General features: G+C 42.1%; 1 protein-coding gene across 3 annotated transcripts; it reads left to right on the forward strand.

Moving 5' to 3' along the window:
* Positions 1-519: 519 nt before the first annotated feature.
* Positions 520-7,935, forward strand: ATP6V1E2 (ATPase H+ transporting V1 subunit E2). 3 transcript variants are annotated; one of them, XM_025868750.2, is made up of 2 exons: positions 520-566; positions 7,079-7,935. In XM_025868750.2, the coding sequence occupies exon 2, from the start codon at positions 7,182-7,184 to the stop codon at positions 7,860-7,862; it is 681 nt and encodes a 226-aa protein (XP_025724535.1). In that variant the 5' UTR covers positions 520-566; positions 7,079-7,181; the 3' UTR covers positions 7,863-7,935. The 3 variants fall into 3 exon arrangements, with proteins under 3 accessions (XP_025724535.1, XP_025724537.1, XP_073752981.1); XM_025868752.2 differs by having other exon boundaries at positions 526-566; positions 7,174-7,935; XM_073896880.1 differs by lacking the exon at positions 520-566 and adding an exon at positions 3,787-3,926.
* The last annotated feature ends 4,652 nt before the right edge of the window (positions 7,936-12,587 follow it).

Raw genomic sequence — 12,587 nt, forward strand, 5'->3', positions numbered from 1 at the left:
CTTAGGAAGGAGGTCTTCACCGACCAGACGGGAGCGGAGCAGCCCCTGGGTTGGGCGTGGCACTCTTGAAGAGCATCTGGCAAATTTTGCTTGCTCTGGTTTCTTATGAAACAACCTTTGAATTTGGCTTCCCGTGCAACCCACGTACAGGGAAAGAAGGTCATGATCTGCCAACATGACAGCTGTATTTTTCATTAGTCAATTAACAAGCTGGCTGCCTGGGTTCACACACAGATCTGTTTCTGAGGGCTTGGAGAAAACGAGCCCACCCCAGAGCTGAAGCCCGCCTTGTGCCCACTTCATTGCCATTCCGAGTATGCAAGGGTAGCCCCCAGCCTGGCCTGTGTGCCAAGGAAATCCCTCTTGGCCTCCTTTTGGCAGGCTTGGCCAGCCTTCCCCAGTGACAGCCTGGCTCTTTGGACTTGAGTCGCCTGGTCAGACGGTGAAGGTCTCTCTGCAGAGAGAAGGCAGTAACAGTGCCAGGCTCCGGTGCGCGTTCCAAGTTCCACATTCCGTGCGCAGACTCCTAGCGCCAGAGCGAAGGCTGACCCTTGGCAGGACACTGGGTAAGGGTTCGTCGGGTACATTGTTTCCTCTACAACATAACCTAGGGCTTCCTGCATCTCCCACTCTCTCTGCTTTCGTTCGTAGCGGCTCCCAAAGCTGTTGACCAACCAGGGTTACCCAGGAAGACTTAAAAAAAACCATTTAATTGTCTCAGTTAGGAGCAGAGAATGTAGTTCTCTGTTTACAAAAGTGCAGTTTTTTTTTTTTTTTAATTACATCCTAAAACAATGGGACAGTTTGTAAGACTTCCAACCCTAAGTCTTGGTCTTCTTCACAAATGCTGGGTTGTTTTACCACCAAACTTGGTGAGTAGTGTGCATCTTTCTGGGATGGCATTCTATCTTTTCTTTTTTAATTGTGGTAAAAAAACACATAACATGAGACCTACCCTCTTAACAAATTTTTAAGTGCATAGTACAGTATTGTTACTTGTATCTGCATTGTTACACGACAGATATCTAGACCTGCATGACTGAAACTCTATTCCCATTGAATAGCAGTTGCCCATTTTCCCTATCCCCAGTCCTGGACAACCAGCATTCTACTTTCTGCTTCTGAGTTTGACTACTTTAGACACCTCATGCAAATAGAATTATGCAGTATTTGTCCTTCTGTGATTGACTTATTTCACTTAGCATAATAGCCTCAAGATTCATCCACGTTGCAACATCCATAGGATTTTCTTTTTCTTTTAAAGGTTGAATGATATTCCATTCTATGTATATACCACATGTTCTTTATCCATTCATTGGTGATGGAAGCACATTTAGATTGTTTCCATCTCATGGCTATTGTGAATAGTGCTACAGTGAACATGAAAGTGCTAATGTCTCTTCAAGATCCTGATTTTAATTCTTCTGGATAAATCCCCGGAAGTGGGAATCCTGGATCATACGGCAGTCCTATTTTTAACTGTTTGAGGAATCTCTGTGCTATTTTCCATAAGTGCTACACCATTTTACATTCCCAGCAATAGCGCACAAAGGTTTCAGTCTCTCCACATCCTTGCTGACACTTGTTTTTTTGTTGTTTGTTGTTGTTGTTTGTTTTTTGTTTTTTTGACAATGGCCATCCTAACAGGTGTAAGGTAGCATCTCATTTTGGCTTTTATTTGCAGATCCGTGATGTTAGTGATGTTGAGCATTTTTTTCACATGCTTTCTGGGAATTTGTATGTCTTCCTTGGAGAAATGTCTAATCCCTTGCCCATTAAAATTTTTTTCTTTTTTCTTTGCTATTGAGTTGTAGGAGTTTCTTGTATATTTTAGATATTAACCCCTTATCAGATATATGGTTTGCAAAATTTTCTCCCATTCTATAGATTGCCTCATCACTGTGTTTCCTGTGCTGTGCAGATTTTGAGTCTGATGTGGTCCCGTTTGTCTATTTTGCTTTTATTGCCTGAGCTTGGTGTCATGCCAAGAAATCATTGCCAAGACCAATATTATGAAGATTTTACCCTATGTTTTCTTCTGGGAGTTTTATGGGTTTCAGGTCTTATGTATAAGTCTTTAATCCATTTTGAGTTGGTTTTTGTGTGTGGTAGAAGATAAAGGTCCAATTTTATTCTTTTGCTTGCTGATATCCAATTTCTCCAGCACCATTTGTTGAAAAGACTGTCCTTTCCCCATTGTGTAGTCTTGGTCCTTTGTCAAAGATCACATTATGATATATGTGTGAGTTTATTTCCAGGCTCTCTATTCTGCTCCATTGGTCTATATTTCTGTCTTTATGCCAGTACCATACTGTTTTAATTACCATAGGTTTGTAATATGTTTTGAAGTCATGAGTGTGAGGCCTTCAGCTTTGTTCTCTTTCAAGATCATTTTGGCTATTCAGGGTCCTTCGTGGTTCCATATGAATTTTAGAATTGTTTTTTCTATTTCTTCAAAAAATGCTGTTGGGACTTTGATAGAGACTGCTCTGAATTTGTAGATCGCTTTGGTTAGTATGAATATCTTGATATTAATTCTTCTAATCTATGAACATAGCCTGTCTTTCCATTTATTTGCATCTTATTTAGTTTCCTGCAGCAGTGTTTTGAGCTTTTAGTGTACAAGCATTTAGCATCCTTGTTTAAGTTTATTCCTAGTATTTTTTTTGATGATATTATACATGGGATTGTTTTCTTTTCTTTCTCTTCTTTTTTTAGTAATACAAATAATATCAACACTTATTATGTGCCAAGGCATTGTTCTAAGCACTTTACATAATCAACTCACTTAATTTTTTTCTTCAAGTATAATTAACACAGTGTTATATTAATTTCAGGTGTACAATATAATGATTTAACAATTCTATACATTTCTCAGTGCTCATTACTCTCAATTCCTTTTATTTCACCCAACCCCCCACCAACCTCTCCTCTAGCAACAACCACTTTGTTCTCTGTATTTAAGAGTCTGGTTGTTTTGTCTCTTGTTTCTTTGTTTATTCACTTGTTTTCTTTCTTAAATTCCACATATGATGGGTGCCTGGGTGGCTCAGTTGGTTAAGCGACTGCCTTCGGCTCAGGTCATGATCCTCGAGTCCTGGGATCGAGTCCTGCATCGGGCTCCCTGCTCAGTGGGGAGTCCCTCTGACCCTCTTCCCTCTTGTGCTCTCTATCTCTAATTCTCTCTCTTTCAAATAAATAAATAAAATCTTTAAAAAAAATTCCACATATGAGTGAAATCATACGGTGTTTGTCTTTCTCGAACTGACTTATTTCACTTAGCATCATATCGAATAGGATTGTTTTCTTAATTTCCTTTTTGCATTACTCATTATTAGTCAGAAACACAACTGATTTTTGTATGTTGATTTCACATCCTGCAAACTTGCTGAATTTTTTTATTAGTTCCAACTGGGTTTTTTTTTTTTGTAGAATCATTAGGGTTTTCTAGATATAAGATGTAAGATATGAGATAATTTTACCTCTTTTTTTCTGATTTGAAAACCTTTTATTTCTTTCTCTTGTCTAATTGCTATAGCTAAGACTGCCAATAATATGTTGAATAAAAGTGGCAAGAGTGGGCATCCTTGTTTTGTTCCTGATCTTAGAAGAAAGACAGATCTTTCTTAGAGGAAAGACTTAGATCTTTCTGATTTTCACTGTTGAGTATGATGTTAGCTGTGGGCTTTTCATATATGGCCTGTCTTTTTTTTTTTTTAAGATTTTATTTATTTATTTGACAGAGAGATAGAGAGAGAGCACAAGTAGGCAGAGCGGCAGGCAGAGGGAGAGGAAGAAGCAGGCCCCCCGCTGAGCTGGGAGACCCATGAGGGACTCGATCCCAGGACCCTGGGATCATGCCCTGAGCCGAAGGCAGACGCTTAACAACTGAGCCACCCAGGTGCCCTGGCCTGTCTTATACTGAGGTAATTTCCTTCTATTCCTAGTTTTTTTTGAGTGTTTTTATCATGAAAGGATGTTGAATTTTGTTAAATGCTTTTCTGCATCTATTGAAATGATCATGTGATTTGATCCTTCATTCTGTTAATGTGGTGTATCACATTGATAGATTTTTGTATGTTGAACTATCCTTGCATCACAGGGATAATACCACTTGGCTATGGTGTAAGATTCTTTCTATGTGCTGTTCAATTGGGTTTGCTAGTATTTGTTGAGGATTTTGCACCTATTTTCATTAGGAATACTGGCCTGTGGTCATCTTTTCTTGCAGTGTCTTTCACATTTGGTATAATGCCAGCCTCATGAAATGACTTTGGAAGTGTTTCCCATTCTTCAATTTTTTGGAAGAGTTTGAGAAAGATTAGCATTAATCTTTAAATTTTTGGTAGAATTCTCCAATGAAGCCATCTGGTCTGGGCTTTTGTTTCTTGGGAAGCTTTTGATTACTGATCTGATCTCACCAGTTATAGAAATGTTCCGATTTTCAGTTTCTTCATAATTCAGTCTTGGTGGGTTGTATGTTTCTAGGAATTTATTTCTTCTGGGTTTTTCACTTTGTCAGTATGTAACTGTTTATGATAGTCTTTTATAGTCCTTTTTTATTTTCATGGCTGCAGTAGTACTCATTTTTCATTTCTGATTTTATTTGAGTTTTTTTTTTAGTCTAGCTAAATGTTTGCCAGTTTTATCTTTTCAAAAACCAAGTTTTAGTATTATTGCTTTTTTCCCATTTTTGTTTCATTTATTTCTGCTCTAATCTTTATTTTTTTAAAATATTTATTTATTTATTTAGAGCGAGTGAGAAGGGTAGAGGGAGAGGGACAGAGAGAATCCCAAGTAGGTTCCATGCCCAGTGTGAAGTCTGACTCGGGGCTCAATCCCACAAACCCGAGATCACGACCCAAGCCGAAATGAAGAGTCAGACACTCATCTGACTGAGCCAACCAAGAGTCCCACTAATCTTTATTATTTCCTTTATTTTGCTAATTCTGGGCTTAGTTTATTCTTCTTTTTCTAGATCCTTGAAGTGTAGAGTCAGGTTGTTTGAGATCTTTCTTCTTTTTTTAATGTAGGCATTGGCTGCTATAAACTTCCCTCTCAGTACTGCTATTGCTACATACCATAAGTTTCAGTATGTTGTTTTTCATTTCATTTTTGTTTGGCTCAAGATATTTTCTAATTTCTCTTTTGATTTCTTCTTTGACTCATTGTTTATTCCAAGAGTGTGTTGTTTAATTTCCACATATTTGTGAATTTTCGTATTCCTTCCGCTATTGATTTCCAGTTTCATTCCATTGTGATCAGAAAAATACTTGGTATGATTTCAATCTTCTTACATTTGTTAAGACTTGTTTTATGACCTAATGTGACCTACGCTGGAAAATGTTCCACATGTGTTTGAGAAGAATGTGTATTCTGTTGCTGTTGGGTCGACTGTTCTGGATAGGTCTATATTTGTTAAGTCCATTTGTTCTATAATTTTTTCAAGCACCTGTGTTTCCTTGTTGATCTGTCTGAATATTCTATGCATTATTGAAATGGGATATTAAAATCTCCTAATATTATTGCATTGCTGTCTATTACTCCCTTCAGTTCTGACATTTGCTTCATATATTTGGGTGCTCTGATATTGGGTACATATACATATATTTATAATTGTTATATCTTTCTGATCAATTGAACTTTCATCATTATATGTCTTTTTTTTTCCCCCCTTGTGACAGTTTTTGACTTACAGTCTATTTTGTATGACATAAGTATGACCACTCCTGCTCTCTTTTGGTTACCATTGGCACAGAATATCTTTTTCCATCCTTTCACTTTCAGCCTATGTGTGTCCTTAAATCTAAAGTGAGTATCTTATAGACAGCGTATATTTGAGTCTTTAAAAAAACATGTATCTATTCAGCCACTCTAGGGGGTTTAATCCATTTGCATTTAAAGTAATTACTGATAGGGAAGAACATGATATTGCCATTTTGTTAACTGTTTGCTGTATGTCTTGTAGCTTTTTTGCCCCTCTTCCTCTCTTGCTGCCTTACTTGGTATTTTGTTGACTGGTTTTATTGACATGACTTGATTCCTTTCTCATTTTCATTTGTGAACCTGGATGTCCATTTCCTTGCTCAGACTTGGGGAGTGTTTGGCCATTATTTTTCAAATACGCTTTCTGTCACTGGAACTCCCATATTGCATATATTAATTCACTTAATGATATCCCATATGTCCCTAGGTTTTCTTAACTTTTTTTTTTTTTTTTTGAATGTGTGTCTCTGGCTGGATAATTTCAAATGAACTGTCTTTGAATTTACTGGTTCATTCTTCTCCAAATTAAGTTATATTCTTTAGCTCCAAAATTTGTTTGGTTCTTTTTAAAATATTTTCTCTTTGCTGCTGCTGCTAGTCTTATTTTATTCATGTATCATTTTCCTGAGTTCATTAAGCATCCCAGGGAAGCTTTTTAAGATATGGATTCTCAGACCCTATTGGCAGAGATTCTAATTCAGTCGTCCATAGTGGAGCCTGGAAATCTGTATTTCTGAGTTTCCCTAGGTGATTTAGATGTACTTCTAGGTTTGGAAAACACTGCCAATGAAAAGACTACCTTCAACCCTTCCCACCTCCCACTTCTCTCCAAGATGCCACCATCTGTCTACCAGTATTCTGCCTCTGTATTATTTGAGGGATCTTGAACGCTTTCTGCCTCCAGGCAGCCTTCCTGGATTGACTCCTGTCCGACCACGAGTTTCTTAGAATTCTCCCCAGCCTTCTCCAACCCAAAATGGGCCTACACTTCCTATTTCTGTATTAATTTGGCATTTCCTCCCTTCAATTTGCTATATTGAGTCTTAAGCCATCACTGTCTAAAAAACTTCTGGACTCAGTCTACCCTAATTTTTTTTATTATTTAATGACAAGGAAGTGGTGAATGTAGTAGAGGTAGAACTCTGAGAACCCGGGTTCACATCTCTGTTCTTATCGGGTATGACCTGGGATAGGTTTATTTTCCTTTCTGGGCCTCGGTTTCCTCATCTGTGAAATGAGCATTGAACAGATAGTCTCCATGATCCTTCCTTTTGGACTCTGACTCTCCTTCCTTCTCTTTTGCACTCCATAGCTGAGGAAGTCGAATTCTGAAGTCATTCCTGAAACTCTGCCCTAAATCAAAGGAACCAGCAGGCCTGCAAGTTTTCTCTCTACCTCCCTTTCCAGGAGCAACCATGGCCCTGAGTGATGTCGATGTGCAGAAGCAGATTAAGCACATGATGGCTTTCATTGAGCAGGAAGCCAATGAGAAGGCAGAAGAAATAGATGCCAAGTCTGAGGAAGAGTTCAACATTGAGAAAGGACGCCTTGTGCAAACCCAACGACTGAAGATTATGGAGTATTATGAGAAGAAGGAGAAGCAGATAGAACAGCAGAAGAAAATCCAGATGTCCACCATGAGGAATCAGGCAAGGCTGAAAGTCCTGAGAGCCCGAGATGACCTCGTCTCAGAGTTGCTGAATGATGCAAAGCTGAGACTCAGCAGGATTGTGGCCGACCCAGAAATCTACCAGGGACTGCTGGATAAACTAGTGCTTCAGGGTCTGCTCCGACTGCTGGAGCCCATGGTAATCGTACGCTGCAGGCCACAGGACATCCTCCTGGTGGAGGCTGCAGTGCAAAAAGCCATCCCCGAGTACATGATGGTCTCCCAAAAATGTGTGGATGTCCAAGTTGATCAAGAGGTGCACCTGGCTATGAATGCAGCTGGAGGTGTGGAGGTCTACAGTGGCAATCAGAGAATAAAGATTTCCAATACCCTAGAAAGTCGACTGGATCTCTTAGCCCAACAAAAGATGCCTGAAATACGAAAAGCCTTGTTTGGAGCCAATGCCAACAGAAAGTTTTTCATATAAGCCTCTGCCAAATGAAGCTCATGTTGAATTGCTAAGCCATTAAAAGCATACGTTATTAGGGCAAAGGAAACTAGTCAGGTTTCCTCTTCTTTGTTGCTTTGATAGGATTCTATCTTCTTACATGAAATACCCTTTTAATAGCTAAAGGCATTATATTTTGCAATGAAACTTGGAAATGCTTAGAAATCTAATTCTGGTTTATCCATACATGCCGCATCTTCTGGTCAGTTCGATAGTCTAGGTTGAAGGGAGTAAAGACATCTGCTCTTTAGCTTGTCCTTCAGTTGAGATGTGAATGATATTAATGGTTTGTGGGTCTGAGTACTCTAAAATTCTTTAATATTATCTGAAGTGTGTTTTCTTTCTTTTGCTTCAGCTTTCTGTATTTATGTTATTTAATGAAGTTTAGCGATCTTTTTTTGTGTGTATAGGGCCAACTTCATGGGCATGTGACCAAAATAGTCACATAGGGTTCCATGCGCAAAAGAACCCAGTGCTTGGGGTTTAATGCTCTACAGCATTGACTTGAAAGTCTTAATTTTATCTTTGAAAATGTGTTTTGTAAGTGAAGACTGATGGGACTTTGGAGCATGTGCCAAGGGCTTGGAGCCTTAGCTCATGCACGGTACCAAATACCAAAGCCTACCCTCCTCCCTGGGATGGATTCTTGGCCGCTCATTTCCCAGCTTACTGGTGCCCTGAGACCCAGCCTTCCCCTCCCTCACCCAGTCAACATTGCTGCTTTCTGCTTTTTGTGAGGTCTGGGTGTGCATGCAGGGAGGGTCAGAGCATGTGTGCATGCTCTGCAGAGTCTTAGAGCTGGACCCAGTGGTGGCTGTCTCTGTCCAAGAATGGTAGCTCCATGGCACATTCAGCAAGTGACTTGGTGAGGGTGAGTTTCTTGCCTCCCACATGCTGAGCACATCCTGGTGTGGAGGTTTAAAGACCCTGGGATTCACCTGTCTGCTATGAGTGGGGTCAGCTGGTCTACTGGAATGGGAGCTATTTGGCTTGACTTCCCTGACCCCAGCCAGGGCATAGCACATAGATGTGAGGGCTGGTGGGAAGGAGGACCCAGCTGTTGTCAAGCTTGCTGGGCCTGGGTCTCAGGTTGGGAACATCAGGACCTTATGAGGAAAGTATCCCAGTCCCTCAGACAGCTCAGTGTCTAGGGGGACTTATGCTCATTTCTTTGGCCAGTTTGAGACATCCTCCAACAGAAGCCAAGAAATACAGATTGTATAATTCTGGTGATTCTCCATACGGGTATTTCACAATATAAAGATAAATGGTAAAATTCATGTTGATGATTTAAAATTTTTATTTTTATTTACTTAGCCATTAAATAGCAAATAAATACAATGACAAGTCAAAAGAGAGACTGTAGAAGAAAGGAAAAAGCTTTATCTTTTAGGACTTTTCACTGTACTTTTTGAACAAAGGATTCCCACATTTTCTTTTTGCATTGGGCCCTGTAAATTATAGGTTGCTAGTTCTGCATGTGTATGCTGATTTACAGTCTAATCTATGCCCGTCTGGTTTATGTATTAAAATAAAGGTTTTTTGAAGAAAAGAAACCCCAAGCCACTCTGCCAAGGACAAAGTTTGTCTTATGTGGTCAGGAACAGAAATGTTGTAAAGCTCAAACACAAAGTAGGAGACAGGTTATTAGAAATCAGGGTGTCTCACAAAGCCTGGGTACAGGAATCTCTTATGGTCTCAGGAGAGGGTTGGACCGGGGACTCAGAAAGCCATCTGAAATCCTCTATCTGGTTGCTTCATCTTTCTTTAGGAGTCACTTTCTCTACTGCACAGTTTCAACAGTAGAGTATACATGCTTCATAAATTTACATTCTAAGGTTTACATGGTATAGTTCCAGACATAAACTTCTTCTCTTACAATTCCACTTTTCTGAGAAGAAATCCATTTGGCCCAGCTCAGGTCAGATGTTCACGTTTGGTCCAGTTGACATCTGGGGGCACTTCTCAGAGAAAGGGGGTCCATGTCAGCTAGATAATCTCTGCAAAGGGTATCTTCTGTGTGGGTCTTTTTGAGCTGTGAGTCCAGTCATTTACTGAACATTTTCTGAATGCCAGTAATGAGTGAGGCCCTTTGCTAGCTGCTGGGCTGCAAAGAATACAATCGGGTCCTGTCCTTTAGTTATTGACACATAAACAGATGAGGATCCTGTAATGGTAATGATACAAGGTGCAGGTACCCGCCTAGAGCTGTATAAGAGGTACTGTGAGAATACGGTACAGGAAGAGAAGGTCACAGAAGGCTTTTGGGGTGCTGGCAGTTGAGCCAAAGAAAGCACTTTAGGCAAAGGAGGTGGGGGAGGCATATGCAAAGGCCCTGAGGTGTGAAAAAGCAAGTTGTGTTAGAGGAACTGCGCATGGTTCAGTGTGATAGAGTATGAGGGATGTGGGGGGCATGACCACAGATGAAGCTAGAAAATGGATGGAGCCTGATTATGAGGTACAGTGGGCCTGGCTCTGGAGTTAGGCTAATTCTGCTGCGTGGGTGATGAGGGCTCACTGAAGGACTTTAAATAGGAGTGAAACTATGAGAGCTGGACTTTTAAAAGATTATCCTGGTGTCACTGTGTGTGGAAAACACATTGGAGGGACAGAGAGGTTGGAGGCAGGAGCCCTGTTGGGGCTTATTTACCAGCCCAAGTGAGAGATGATAAATAACCAATGCAGCTCTTTTGCGAGATAGGTCGGATTCTTTAACACACAGGCTGGAAGAGACTAGACTTAGTGACTTATGTCTTACCCCCCTCCCCCACCCTGCCCCCCAGAAAATTCTTTCCCTCATCCAGGCTTGAGGCTTTCTGTCAGTTTTGCTTCATCTTAACAGTTTTTGCTTATAAGAGTGTGCTTCCCCTCAGAGTCTTCCCCCTTCTCTCATTCCAGGCCCAGCAAAGCACTCCCTCCGCAGCTGCCTGAGCCCTCAGCCGCCTCCCTTCCTGGGAAGCCAGACCCCACTTCCTGCTGTAATCCAGGAGTAACTGAAGCCCCTTGGCTTGCCCAGTTCTGGCCTTCTGAGCTGCCCTCAATTCATTACTGGGGCCCGTGACATTAATTTGTCTCCAAAACAGCTGACAGGTAGATTTTATGAAGGTTTTTATGGGAAGTTGAGGAGAGCTTTAGACAGTGCCTGTGGGGCCCAATTACTCTAAGCCTCATTTATTTTATTTTATTTTTTTAAAGATCTTATTTATTTGAGAGCGCCAACACAAGTGGTGGGGGGAGGGCAGGGGGAGAGGGAGAACAGGCTCCCCCCTGAGCGGGGAGAGCCTGACAGGAGGCTCTCATCCCAGAGCCCTGGGATCCTGACCTGAGCAGAAGGCAGACGCTTAGCCCACTGAACCACCCAGGCGCCGCTCCCTAAGTTCCATTTAAACATCTCTCTGTTTTTCCAAACTTTTCTCTCGCCCAGGGCTGCCAGATTCTTTCTCTTTCTCCTCAAACTTCTCCTCCTCAGCCTCTCAACGCCTGGGCTCCAGTCTCCTCCGTCATAATGTCCCCTCAGCAAAACAAAAGCTGGTGGCTAAGGGAGCCCTGCCCTCCCACAGTCCCTGGCTGCGAGGACTCTACAGTTCCCTGTGAGGACTCTTCATGCACCACCTTTATTTACTGTTAGCTGCTTTTTCTACTCAGCCCATCTTTTTAAACATCGCTCCTTGTGGGTCGGGACAGTGGGACAGTGTTTTGATTCTTCCTTCTTGCATTTTCTGCTGCCTTGTTATTTTAGTGCTGATCTTGGGCGAACGCAGCACACGTAAGTAGGTTCTGAACAAACATCTGCAGCGGTTGCATTCTTTCCCGGCCTGGCTCTGGTTCCTAGATGGAGACCTCCAGGGTCTTTTTCCTCTTTGACCCGTAGATTGGGCCATAGCAAGAGGCAAGTATGTGAGATGGGGACCAAGGGAAGAGTGCCAGGACTATAATCCAGGGATGGTGCTTGACAAGGAAATCCTGCAAGATGGGCGGAGCCTGAGCTCCAGCAGGACGCCCCCCGCCCCCCCAACTCCCTTCAGTCAGGCTTTGGTTACCTCCCAAAGGCAGCTGTGGGGTTATTGCTTTGCTTCCCTCCCCAGGAAACAAATGGGAGGGGCTTTGCCTTGGGCCTGGGGGCAAAGAGGGACTGTGGAGGGGCTGGGTCCTCCTTGGGGGCCTCAGCCATGGGAAAGGCAAGCCTTAGCCTTCAACACTAGCCCTGACCTGTGGGGTAGGCTGCTTGTCACCATTCTGACACCTGCACTCCTGCAGGGGTCTTTGCTTTAGAAATGCTTGCATGGGGCACTTCTGGTTAGTTGACTGGTACAAACAGGGGTGCCTGGCTGCCTTGGTCAGTGGAGCATGAAGCTCTTGATCTTGGGGTTGTGAGTTCGAGCCCCACATTGGGTGTAGAGATTACTTAAAAAAATAAAATAAAATCTTAAAAAGAACTAAAACCAAAAACAAAAGTACACACTTTATTAGCATGAGCTGTCCTACTCTCAAGAAGGCATGTACCTCCTGTAAGTTCCTCGGTCCCTATGAGCCAAAAGGAGCAAACTGTTTGAACCACAGGCAGGCATAACCCTTCCCCCCTAGAACCACAGGCAGGCGCAACCCTTCCCCAGGGCGCTCCTCATTAACACCTTCTCCCGAGGTGCAAGGGAAGCTGTTTGCTGCTGGAGACAGAGGCTGTGCACAGGGGCGGGGCGAGCAGTG

This window comes from Callorhinus ursinus, unplaced genomic scaffold (genome assembly GCF_003265705.2).
Source record: "Callorhinus ursinus isolate GAN/ISIS: 27379988/994484 unplaced genomic scaffold, GSC_fseal_2.0 scaffold10, whole genome shotgun sequence".
Taxonomy (NCBI): domain Eukaryota; kingdom Metazoa; phylum Chordata; class Mammalia; order Carnivora; family Otariidae; genus Callorhinus; species Callorhinus ursinus.

Bases quoted from the DNA above. Each gene is read 5' to 3' on its own strand.
- ATP6V1E2 (XM_025868750.2), top strand. From the start codon at position 7,182: ATGGCCCTGAGTGATGTCGATGTGCAGAAGCAGATTAAGCACATGATG.